At 50.4% G+C, this 12,344-nt stretch overlaps 1 protein-coding gene across 6 annotated transcripts in view; it reads right to left on the reverse strand.

The window, feature by feature from the left end:
- The window catches only part of MACROH2A1 (macroH2A.1 histone), an 80,619-nt gene that overhangs the window by 44,190 nt on the left and 24,085 nt on the right, over positions 1 to 12,344 (reverse strand). For 5 of the 6 annotated variants that reach the window (XM_065874760.1, XM_065874763.1, XM_065874762.1 and 2 more), the window contains 2 exons: positions 5,355 to 5,461; positions 4,695 to 4,892 (listed from right to left, as the gene is read on the reverse strand). The exons of the other annotated variant lie outside the window; for it this stretch is intronic. In XM_065874760.1, coding sequence (XP_065730832.1) covers positions 4,695 to 4,892; positions 5,355 to 5,461 — 305 coding nt within the window. The remainder of the gene's footprint in view (positions 1 to 4,694; positions 4,893 to 5,354; positions 5,462 to 12,344) is intronic. 6 annotated transcript variants of the gene reach the window in all.

The raw sequence follows: 12,344 nt of genomic DNA on the forward strand, positions 1-12,344 counted from the left end.
TCCCAAGATTACCTACGCCTAGTCTCCTTTGCTCTGCTGTTTGAATCTCTGGAAATTTCATTAAAAAGTCAGCAAAATTTTGCAAGGATGGCAGCTTCTCAAAAGAACCAATCCCTTTTTTTGGCATCCCTTACCAGAACATTAATCACTCATTTGCAGTTTAAATATTTCTCAAAAAGAAAGAGGCGCTCTCCCAAAATCATCTTGGGCTTTTTGCCAGGCAGTGAGGAGCAAGTGTATCTTCTTGATGGGGAAGAGTGATTCACATATGGGGGTGGAGTTCAACTGGGGTGGTAGAGCGGGTTTACATTTGAAAAATCCTAGGTGAGATGACTATTTATCAAAACTTTTGGCAAAAACTGCCTTCTTGGAGATACCTTAAAGATTATCCTATGAATCTTGGTGAGCATTCTGACAGGGGTCTTAACCTTGAAGATTTAGGCATAAATGGTTTCCTTTGAATCTTCGGTATTTTATGCATTTTGAAACCTTATTTTGGACTTCCCTGGTGGCGCAGTGGGTTAGAATCCGCCTGCCAATGCAGGGGATACGGGTTCGAGCCCTGGTCCGGGAAGATCCCACATGCCGCGGAGCAACTAAGCCCGTGTGCCACAAATACTGAGCCTGCGCTCTAGAGCCCGCGAGCCACAAGTACTGAAGCCCAAGTGCCCTAGAGCCCACACGCCACAACTACCGAAGCCCAAAGTGCCCTAGAGCCCATGCTCCGCAACAAGAGAAGCCACCGCAATGAGAAGCCCACACACCGCAACAAAGAGTAGCCCCCGCTCGCAACAACTAGAGAAAGCCTGTGCACAGCAACAAAGACCCAACGCAGCCAAAAAGATAAATAAAATTTAAACAAAACAAAAAATCATTTGGGGCCAGCCAAGTCCCTCTTAAAAAAGTAAGATTAAAAAAATAAATAAAACCTTATCTTGAGAAGATTCCCCAGGCTTCTCTGAAACGTTGGGGACCCCACATGAAGGCCTGTCCCATTCTCTCTGGGAAGAGCCAGGCATGCTCCCCCCTATGCCAGGAGCTCTCTCCTCTCAATCACTTAAATGCCTTGAGTGTTACCTTACCAGAGAAGCCTCCCCTGAGCACCTATGTAAGACGACACTGCCATGCCATCACTCCACTTTATTGTGGTCGGAGCACCACTTGCCCCCCGGCCTTGTGCAGTGACTCTACCTCCCTCACTAGACCAGAGCTCCCTGAGCACCAAGGTGCTGTACCCTCACTACCAAGAAGGGGAACAAGCACATGTAGATGTGATAAATATGGATCGAATGGATGCATCTTCTTTCAACAACTCAGTGTCAAATGTGTAAATAAGTCCACTCTTGAAATTTCTTAATGGGATAATATGCAGTATACGGGAGTAACAGCCATCAGAGTTAAAAAATACACTCTCTGCTTCAGTAAGTCCACCTTGAGGACTTTCTCCTACAGATACACTTGCACTTACGCACAGAGACCCACACACAGTGATGGTCACTGCGGCACTGTTTGTCAGAATGGACACGAGGAACAATCCATAGAGAACTGGGTACACTGCTCCTGCCTACAGTATCAGTAACTGGAGTCACACCATGAGAGACTAAAGCAGCTCCACATGCCAAGATGAGTAAGAACTGCCAAGGGAGTAACAGCGGCAGCTGACATGTGTGCCAGACACTGCTGTAAGCACTTCACATGAATCCTCTTTTAAGCCTCCCAACCACCCTGTGTTATACCTCCATTTTACAGATGAGGAAATTGAGATACCAGAGGAATGAAGTAACTCCCCCAACTCACACAGCCAGCAACTGGCAGAACTGGAATATAAAGCCAGATGAGCTGGCACCAGTAACCACTGACACCACACTGCAAAAACAGTGGGGAACACGACACACACACACACACACACACACACACACACACTCGAAAGGCCAGTAGGATGGGGAAGACTTTATGCATCTGTATGCTTTTTATGTGCTTGGACTTTCTGAAAGGGTACATGAAAACTCATTCCAGAGACTGCGTTGGGGAGAAGTGGGAGGACTGAGTGAGATTTTATTACCGCACACTCTTTGTACCATCCAAACTCTCACACATATTACCTACACAAAGACATTATGCAAACATTCACTAGAGTCAGTAAATTGTAGGGCTGGGATGGACCCCATCATTTCACGGCGGGGGGTAAACTGAGGCACAGACTTGCCTGAGGCCACCCAAGTAGAAGGAGGAACCCCAAGGCACTGCCAGGGCCCCGGATGCCCAGCCCCTGGTGGGTTCTGTCGCCTTCTCTAACAGTTTCCACTAAGGCCGACTCAGCTGTCACAACTGGAGACTTTCAAAACCTTCCAATTACATAGAATTGGGGGGAAAATTATGATTTGGAATTCAAGTGTTGACACTTGAAAAATACCAACTCCCTTTCACTACAAGTGCTTTAGCATGTTACTAAGGCTTTGTCTGCATGTCTCTAGAAAGGTTATTTTCAGAACATTCCACTTAAACCTGGAGATGCAGGGTTCTCCGCTGTTTCTGGGAGCTGGCACCACAATTTACATTAAACAAATGTTTTGAAAATTAGCTGTTCACGGTTCCAATTTCAGCTTCCCCCAGGGTTTAATGTTAGCCAAATACTGGTACAGTAAGCAGACAATGTGTTTTATTGTGTAGAAGAAAAACAGACCACCATAACAGACTTCCTGCTTTTGTAATCAAGGGAAAAGTTGAGTGTTCAAGTGATTATTGGCATATGGTTATTAGAAACACTGAGTTCCGAATATAGCTACTAGAAGACACACACACACACACACACACACACACACACACACACTCTATTTCAAGTCCAAAAAGAAAGAAAAAGCATTCATAGTGTTTGGGAAGTTGGGAAGTTCGGAAAGTTACGGGGCAAAAACTATGCCAGAAGACTGGGGGTGACAGGGAGCAAGGTTCAACCCAGGGTTGCCAGAGACACTCAGGTTGGAGAGGTGCCACAGTTCTGCCCCTGCTGGCCCCCTGCTCTGTGGGCAGCCAGCTCCCTGAGGCCCATAATCAAGAGATGATGGATTTGGCATCTTCATCTTCTTTTTTAACATTTAAAGGGGGATACACAGGCACTTTCCCCTGCCTTCCCTGTCCTGCACCTCCCCCCAAATGCAAATGTTGTAAGGGAAAAAAGAAACAGTTCAATCTGCTAATTTTATAGTTAGCAGGAATGTGCACTCTGTGAAATCCCCAGCCTGCCCTGAGCCTCCTCCAGGGCTTGTGAGCAAGGTGGAGTACAGTGTCTGGAAATAACTTACAGGACACTCTTCTGTATCCGGTTTCTCTCTCAAAGAGCGGGGAGTGATTCTGAGCCTGGTGGGGTAGGGTGGGGTGGGGGGTGTCTGTTGGCAAGAGGAATTTAGATTTTGTCGTTTTCAGGGAAGTGTTTGTCCACACCCAGAAGGATGTACAAAAAATACAGCCTCTTACACCTCAAACAGTGTGGGTGGGAGGTGAGAGGTCACAGAAGGTGCCCCCCACGTGGTGAAGGCCTGCCTGATGTCTGGATGGGTTCAGAGGAGGGGACATGCTGGGAGGGCGGGCTGGCATGTGGCTCCGGGTCACTGCTCCTGGACCTGTTCTGGGAAGGTGTCCTCACCAGCTCGCTCTGGTGAGGGCTTTGGGCTCTAGTAAGAATGTCCTGACACTGACACTGCATTAGGCCTTGCAGGGCATTTCCAAGGGGATATTACTGGGGGTCTTCCAAAATAGGGAGGCCACCTTCTGCCAGAGATAATTTCCTCTTAGTCTGGCTAGAGGCCAGAAGGGTGACTCCTGAGGGGGCACCCCAGGGCAGGGCAGGGTGGAGCAGCCTTAAGATTCCATTTTATTAAACACAGAGCTGCGCTGTTCCTAGTCTGCTGGCCCTGGAGTCTGTGACAACAGCTGAGAGGCAGGGCCCAGCGAGGAAGAAACAGAAACCATGTGTCCCAGTTACCCTGGAGTCTCAGACAGGTGAATGCAACCAGCCACGGGTGTGGACCTCCCGAGGGTGGACCAGAAAGATCCTGGCTTGGGATTAGTTGGCCTGCCCCATCCTAGAAGACATTAGGTCACACTCATGAGAAGGTTTCGCTCCCCACAGAAAGATCAGCACCTACGACCTAGTCTCAATCCCAGCCGGGTCTGGCAGAGAGCGCCCAAATAACGCATCTATTTTCCTCCTTAACAAGGTGGTCATTTCAGAGAGCTAACCATCTGAACCATCCCTGCTGGAACAGGCTCGGAGGAGGACATGCAGCCATGGCAACACAATGACAGTTCTGGGCACGTCAAGGGCAAGCGGGCAGCTGGCAGCTCTGGGCAGGACTCGATTGCTGTCGCTCGCACAGGGAAGCTCCTGTATATACATGTCCCACCCCACGGGCGTGAGCATCTCCTGGAAGGGTGGACACCAGGTCCCTCCAGCCTGGGGCTATCTGCCCCAGCACCTCCCCACATCCCCCTTGCCTACAGAAATCTAGTCCCCAACTTGCGTCCAGACTCTGGCCACTTGAGCTGGACTAGCCCTCTGTCACCAGCTCTATTTGTTCCACAGGCCCCCACCCCAGAGGGGAATGAGCCCTCAGTAGGAAGGGGAGCCCGCATGACCCCGCCTGCCGGCACCCGCCCAGCCCCACCCTCCACACGTCCCTGCCAAATCACCTACGCACCTTGGATTTCCGGGCCCCTTTCTTGCCCCCTGCTTTCTTAGACACGGGCTTCTTCTGGGACGGAGACTTGGCCTTTTTGGCTGGGGGTGGTGTGATGATGGCTTCCAACTTCCCTTTGGATCCTCGTTTCTTCGCTAGCAACTCCGGATGGATGTTTGGTAACACTCCCCCGCTGGCGATGGTGACTCCTTTTAGCAGCTTGCAGGAAAACCAAAGTAGTGGATGGTGAGTCAGACCAGCACGTCCGTGACCTTCAAGAACTCAGCCCTGCCCCCACCCCATGCTCTTGCTTTTGGTTGGTAGAGCTCCCTCCTCCATGGCATCTACAAGGAGGCTGACAGGACCCTGGCTCACAACACGGGGAGCAAGTCTTCAGAGTCCCTCACTCGGGTGGAGTTTCCACTCGGGTGGAAGAAAGAACCATCTTTCTTCCAAGGAGAGCCAAATGCCTTGTTTCATTCCCCTCCCCCAAACCAATAAAATCTTGGGGAAAAACTGCCATGGGGTGGAGGGGGATGGGGAAGCTGCTACTAGTCCAAAATGCAGTCCACACCCTTGATAGCCAGCCAAACAGCACCCTCCCTCTGGACAGACAACTCTTGGGCAGCAAGACTGCCTGCTGGTGTGTCTGGGTGGGGGAGGGAAAGGAGAGCCCCTTACCTGATTCAGCTCTTCATCGTTGGCCACGGCCAGCAGGATGTGCCGGGGCGTGACCCGGCCCTTCTTGTTGTCTCTTGCTGCATTGCCAGCCAGCTCCAGAATCTCCGCTGTGGGGAGCAGAGGGGAAGGGCATGTGGTCACGTTAAAGCATCAGAGAACCGTGTGCACCCTCCCGGATCCCCTGTTCTTGGTGCCAGGAATGGGAGCAGGCAGTTGGCTTCCCGAAGCAGCTACCCCGAGCTACGAAGCTGCAGGCGGTCTGCCTGGCAACACCTGGAGCCAAGTCACAGAGGTGTTGAGAGGCAAAGCTGAGTGAGACTAGGAAGACCCCTGGTCCAACCCCTTTGTTGTGGACATGAAGACCCTGAAGCTTAGAGAGGAGAAAGGACCACCAGCTGAAGGCCCTCAGTGAGAAGTGGTAGAGCTGAGATTTGAAGCCCTTTCCCAGAACAGGGCTGCCCACAGTCAGCGCTCCAGACATCACCAGCAACAACCCCGTGGAGCCAGCAGTGTGGCCGAGACTGAACTGTGCATCTTGAGCAACGGGTCATACATGGGTTTACAGGACTTCAGGGGGTGGTGGCATATTACTTAGTAAATTTCTGTTAATGGAACCAATGTTGAACGCCTGTACACTCAGATTCAAAACTAGAAGGATATGACTGGACCCTTTACAAAGTCAACGTCATAAAAACATAAAACAAAAAAGGTGGAGTGTAGTAGATTAAAAGAGGCTACACAGCCACAACAGCCAATTACATATAGTGTCAATCCTTGATGGGATCCTCATTGCAAAAAAAGCTATAATAGTCATTCTGGAGACAACTGAGGAGATTTGAATGTAGACCAGATATTAGACACAAAGGAATTATTGGTTTTCTTGGGTGTGATAATGGTATTACCACTCTGAAGGGAGTATCTTGTCCTTAGGAGATACATGCTGAAGTATTTAGGGGTGAAGGGCCTTGGTGCCTGCAATTTACTCAGATAATCCTGAAAAAGTCTACAGAGGAAAACAAATGTGGTGAAATACTAACACCTGTTAAATCCAGGAGTGATGTAAGAGAGCAAGACGTCGGAGAGTTCCTCTCTCAGCTTTCTGTATATTTGACTTTTTCCACAAAATAAAAAACCAAGAAGGATATGAGACTGACTTAGAGTTGGTGCTAAGTTAGAGTTTATTGACCAGTCCTTTGGGGCGGGGTTTGCCAGACAAGAAAACAGGTTCTTCCACAGCACCAAAGATGGGGAAAATTAGGAAGTACCCTTTGGCAAGAGATTTTTTTTCTCCTTGGTGGCCCAGTTCTCTTTGTAAGTGTCAACCTCATCACTTTCGCCTCATTTTCTTGATGAGAAATGCAGACTCTCCCAAAATGTATCTTACACCCTCACTTCTGCAATTCTGTCCACGCCACAGCCCTGCCTGTCATATCCACCTAGCACTCCCTTCTAGGCTCAGCTCAAGTCTGACCTCTTCCTGGTACTAAAGGATTTCTAATATTCAAAGTTATGTTGCAAACACTAGATATCTCCAGCAAAGCGAAAACGCAGAATCATTATAAAATAACTAGGGAAAAAATTCTAGCTACATTAAAACCATGTATTTAAAATTTACAATATTACATGGTTTCTGTTGTTAAGGGGTACTAACAGCTGAACCCAATGCAAAAACTAGTCTGTGTGTCAAGCTGAAAATCTGCTTGGATACTCACACCTGGATCACAGGGATTCAATGCCCAAATCCAAGGCAGGAATTCACTTACTCAATAATCAATCACTGCACTGATGATACTTGGACACCAGAGGCAACTGAGGCCCCTGCCTGCTTGATGCTCCCAGGCCATAGGGGTCCCTCACCCTGAACGTCACATGAACAAGTCACTAGAGTGAGGCCCGGGGAAGAAGGGGAGATAATCAGTACACTTCCCACCCTCATCCACTAGTCTCCACAGGGCTGTTTCCCATACAGCCTGAGTACAGGCCCACCTGTCAATTTCATGGAAGCTTCCCTATAATTGATGGTGACTGTGTGTCCCGAAGCCCAGAGGAGATGACCCTGTCACGGCCAAGCAAGAAAGCGTGCTTGGGATACCTAAGTGACCTGATGCCCATGTGCAGAAATGAGCCCAGCTTGGCCTCCATTCTCCCACGTTCACGCAGGAGGCAGCACATCTGCAACACTATTGTCCAACTCACTACCTGTGAGGAAGTGAGGCCGGAGCCTGACGCAACAGGAGCCTGACCCTAGGAGTAAGGGCACAGGAAGGAGAGCCAGCCACAGCCAGCCCAAGGGACAGGAAGGCTGGAGAGGGCAGCTGGCACCGCTGAGCTGTAGCCCACTTGGCTGGCTTCCTGGCCTCCACCACCCCCTCACCTCCCCAGCCTTCCTCCACTTTGAGGCCACAGGAAACGTGAGGCCACCAGTATCTACAAAGCCAGAATACACAGGAGGAGGCTGGGGGATTACAACCTTCTCCCCATAATGTGCTAAGAATGCTTTACCTGGCCCTCATTTAAAAAGAGAGAGAGAAAGAGACGGAGAGAGAGAGACAGAGAGAAACCCACAATAGTGTCCTAAGCCCATCCATTTGGCAAGAAGATCGTTTGAAATTATGGTTTCTCGGGAAAGTGGAAGTGGCCTGTTTTCTCTTCCTGCCCAGAGTATTGGGTGCAGGTTCTCCCCAAGAGAAGGCACAGTGGCCGCTGGTGGAGGCTGGAGGGGAAGAGGCAAGTGGTCTTTTTATTTTTGGCATCACTACTTTATTTTTTGTGTGGGGAAGGTGCAGATGGTGAATGCAAAGACCTGGAGAGCGCTCACCAGAACTCCAAGTGTGTCTGGGCCCCTGATTTGGGTGAGGGACAGGCAGTATGTAACACAAGCAAGTAAAACAGTGCACTGAGCTCTAAGGAGCACCCACAGCTGAGAAACAGGACGATCAGTTCTCCAAGAACTCCCCTGGACTACCACTAGCTCCCCCTCCGCTGCCACTCTCACATTGTGTCTGCAATCGCAAATAGTTTGAGTTTCTCCACATGGGAAATGTCAAGGACTGTGCTCACTTACTGCTAATTCAGCCTGGACTCAGGGAAGCCAGACTGGATCCACCTGGGAGTAATAACAAGGTGGACACGGAGGGGCTGGAGAGGTGTGTGGAGTGGGGTGAGGAGTGTTCTAACTCCTCAGAAAGAGCTGGGCTGGGGTGTCCTTCCTGTCATTCCTCTGACTTCTTCACCAAGGAGCTAGAAAATCCAGGACTCCTTCCTTTCTGCAAAACCCCAGCTCACCTGTGATCTGCAGAAGACCAAGATAACTGGCCCTCCCACTCCCTATCTTCAAAGAGAGGACCCTCGGCCCTGTGGGGAGGGAGGGAGCTGCGTCAAGTGGGGAAACAAAGAGGGGCAGAGATTCCCATCTTGGCTGGTTGTGCAAGAGCTTTATCTTCCGTTTACTCCTGCATGTTTTCCAGTTGGATAGTTACCACCGCAACGGCTTCGGTCAAGGGACACACAAGAGGGAGCACCTCAGAGACACACCTTTTATGAGAAGTGTGTTCCCCGCTCCGCCCCAGGCAGAGGGCTGGGGAAGTTGACAACAGCCCAGAAAGATGGAGGACGCACTCCTGCTGCGCACAAAAGTAGGAACCCAGAGCACGAACTCGCCCCTTGCCAAGTGTTCAGTAATCCCAACCCCCCTTCGTCCTCAGTCCAGTGTTAGAAACGGCAGTCATGAAGGGCTTTCCTGGCTGAGAGAGGGCTGCCTGCTGCAGTGGGAGAGGAGAGGTGCCAACTGCCAGCAACTCAACGAGATGGATCAGTTCCCATCTGCTCTCCAGGGCACGTCTGTGGGAGGGCAGGAGAGAGGGTGGTGAGTGCCGAGGAACTGGGGCACGGCACACGCCACCAAAGGTGATTTCCTGATTAAGTTTCCTTCCTAGCAAGTGATCCTCAGCTTTGCAAATGATAGCAAGGGCAAATTCATGGAAGCCCTAGGCTCAGGGCTGTGCCTGGGCTCCTGCCACTATACCCACTGCCCGCGGGGATGGGCCCCTCACCCCCACTAGCAAGGGGGCCGCCTCCTGGGCTAGGCCGGAGCCAGCTTCAGCTCTGCCTCGACTTGAATGCAGTCCGTGCCTCCCTACCAGGGAGGGTTTCTTGCACATGATTAATCTTGCATTGTGGAAGGCTTTGTGCATCTCTAAATTTTTTTTGCCTCTGGCTGTTTTAAGAAAAAAGGCATTCTGAGAAAGAGAACCAGGAAAGCAGCACATCTACAGACGCAAATTCTTTTCTCCACGGCTTCCAGAGCTCCATGCTTGGATCCTGCCACGGAAGGAGGTTCAGGAGCCACAGCCCTGAGGTTGTAACCCAAACAAATGGAACCCGTTAAGAAACCATGGGGGCTTCCCTGGTGGCGCAGTGGTTGAGAGTCCGCCTGCCGATGCAGGGAACACGGGTTCGTGCCCCGGTCCGGGAAGATCCCACATGCCGCGGAGCAGCTGGGCCAGTGAGCCATGGCCGCTGAGCCTGTGCGTCCGGAGCCTGTGCTCCGCAACGGGAGAGGCCACAACAGTGAGAGGCCCACGTACTGCAAAAAAAAAAAAAAAAAAAAAAAAAACAAGAAACCACGGGAGGAACCTGGCAAAGAGCAGTAACGGGGAGAAGAAACAAACCCCTGACCAGGTCCTCCACCCCTCAAGCCAAGTCTTCCTGACCAGTGACAGTCTAATTTTGATACCGCCGGCCAGCACTGGGACTGGTGTGGGGCTCAGAGCACGTGGGGTCACTCTGGGGAGGACCCTCAGTGCGGTGAGGTTCCCCAGTTATAAACACTGCAAAGGGGACAGGTTGAATGATGAGCTACACCGGCCACCTGTGAGGTAAGTTTCCTGTTTTAACATCTTTTTGTTTAAGATCTAATTGGCAGAACACCGGAGTGTCTCTGGCTCCGACTCCTGGCCAGGGCCGGTCCCTGGCGAGCGGTGAGTCGCTGGCTCCATCATATGCAGCGGCCTGGCCCAGCGACGTGACCTTATTCTCTCCTCAGAGCAGCAGGCACGGCAGAGGCACCCCCGGGCCCACCATTCCCCAGCCGCGTGGAATGCGATTGTTTTAAGGCCACTTGACGAAATTCCCACAACCTTGAGTAACAGCATTATTTGGCAGCCTTCTCAGCTACAGCCCAGCTGTCTGAACATGAATACCTCTGATAGGTCTACTTTCCAAGTTCACCAAGAGACCAAAGGCTTAGAGTCTTTTTTTTTTTTTTCCCCCAAATGCCTGAACTGAGCCCTATCTGTTGTACTGAAGCATTCTATCTCCCTTCAGGGAGCTGAAGTCATGGTTGGCAGAGTTAGACTCCTAACAGCTAACAGGTGATGTGTGGAGGCTGCACCAAAGGCTAAACACGGACCTTGCAAAGGGAAGAGTCGGGGGCTTCTACAGAACTGCTTGAAGCGTCTCCTCTCACAAAAGCAATACTGAAAAGAACCAGAAATCAAAGGAAAGCAAATGTTCACGTAATCCCAAGGAGAAAACAGGTATCTGCTACAAAGCCGACAGCACGACAAGGAATCTGTTTATCGTATTTCCTTCCATTCATCAGGCTGCCATCGGCAGTTCATTGAGTTCAGAACTGTTTTACGCCATTCTGGAAGACCTTAACCCAATCAACCCCAATCGGAGAGCGACTGCTAAGCGTTTCCTGCGTCCTGACTGCACCACAGTTTCCAATTCCCTCGGCAGCCCAGAATCCACCGGCCCACATCCCACCTTTTCGGGAGATGAGTGGCAGGGGTTGAAGCCCGCTGAGCCGTCAGCTTGGAGCACCAGGGTCTTGCCTGTGGGCCAGAGCAAAGCTCTCTAGTCTGCCTGTCCCAGGGGCCTCCGAGGAAACAGGGGTTCCACAGAGAAAATAAAACCTACAGCAGTAATTGAAGGTGGTATGTTCTGTGCAGAAAACAAGGTATTTTGTAAGAATGAACCATTCTGTTGCTTTTCTGCAGATGTTCCGAGTCTCATACAAACTTGTCCACTGCTGCTGTTAAGCCCACATGACAGATCCCCTCCTCAGGGCCCATGAGCCAAGGGCCCAGGAGGCAGCATCTGGTCCAGTCTCCCACCTATCCCACAGTCTCCCAGTAAGAAAGAAACACAGCTTAATGTGAGAGTTTCTGAAGTAAGCTAATTGTTTTTGGTATTTCAAAATAAAAAATTAGTAATTTTGCATTATTCAGATTAACAAAAAAGAGATTATGATTCTTGGCAAATATTACCTTCATTTAAACTGCCAACCCAGCTTGGTGCATCAGAAAAGCCTTGCTCTTCCTTCCCCGAGTCTCTAGCGATTCTGTGTAAGCTCACCTCCTAGGTCTGTCTTCAGTGGAGGCAGTAGCCCCGAACAGCACCACGCTGAAGCCGGGGGCGTGCTGTCAAACAGCCTGGGTGTGAATCACAGCTCCTGCCCTTTAGCTGTGAGAGTTGCCAAGACACACCTGTGCCTCAGTTTCTCATTCTATAAAAGGGGATGATAATTGAGGTCACCTCTAGGCTTGTGAGGATTAATGAGTTACCAAACGACATGCTTAGAACACTTGGTAAACGTAAGCTCCAAATGCTGATGCTACGGCCACACACTTTATCTTTTAAAACAGAGTATAACAGGCTTGATTTCTATGGGAAGGAAACTAGACTTTCTTTTCCTCAGTTTCCTCTATCAAAATAACTGGCTGGCTGGCTGGCTGGCTGTCTAGGTGGATAGATGGGATGTACGTTGAGAGCCAAGAGGAGGAGGAGAGAAGCAATATGGAAAACCTGGCGTTTCCTCCCCTGATAGTTTACCCTTTGCTGTTACACTTAACAGTTTACATATGTTTGAAAAATGCACTTGAACCCGCTTAACCTCGGTGCGCCAGACTTGCCTTGATATTACGCAGCACCCAGGGTGGCCCCACAGGCATCCTCTGCCTGAGGATGGGGTCTGGGGCTTTTGCC

This window comes from Phocoena phocoena, chromosome 3, assembly GCF_963924675.1.
Source record: "Phocoena phocoena chromosome 3, mPhoPho1.1, whole genome shotgun sequence".
Taxonomy (NCBI): Eukaryota; Metazoa; Chordata; class Mammalia; order Artiodactyla; family Phocoenidae; genus Phocoena; species Phocoena phocoena.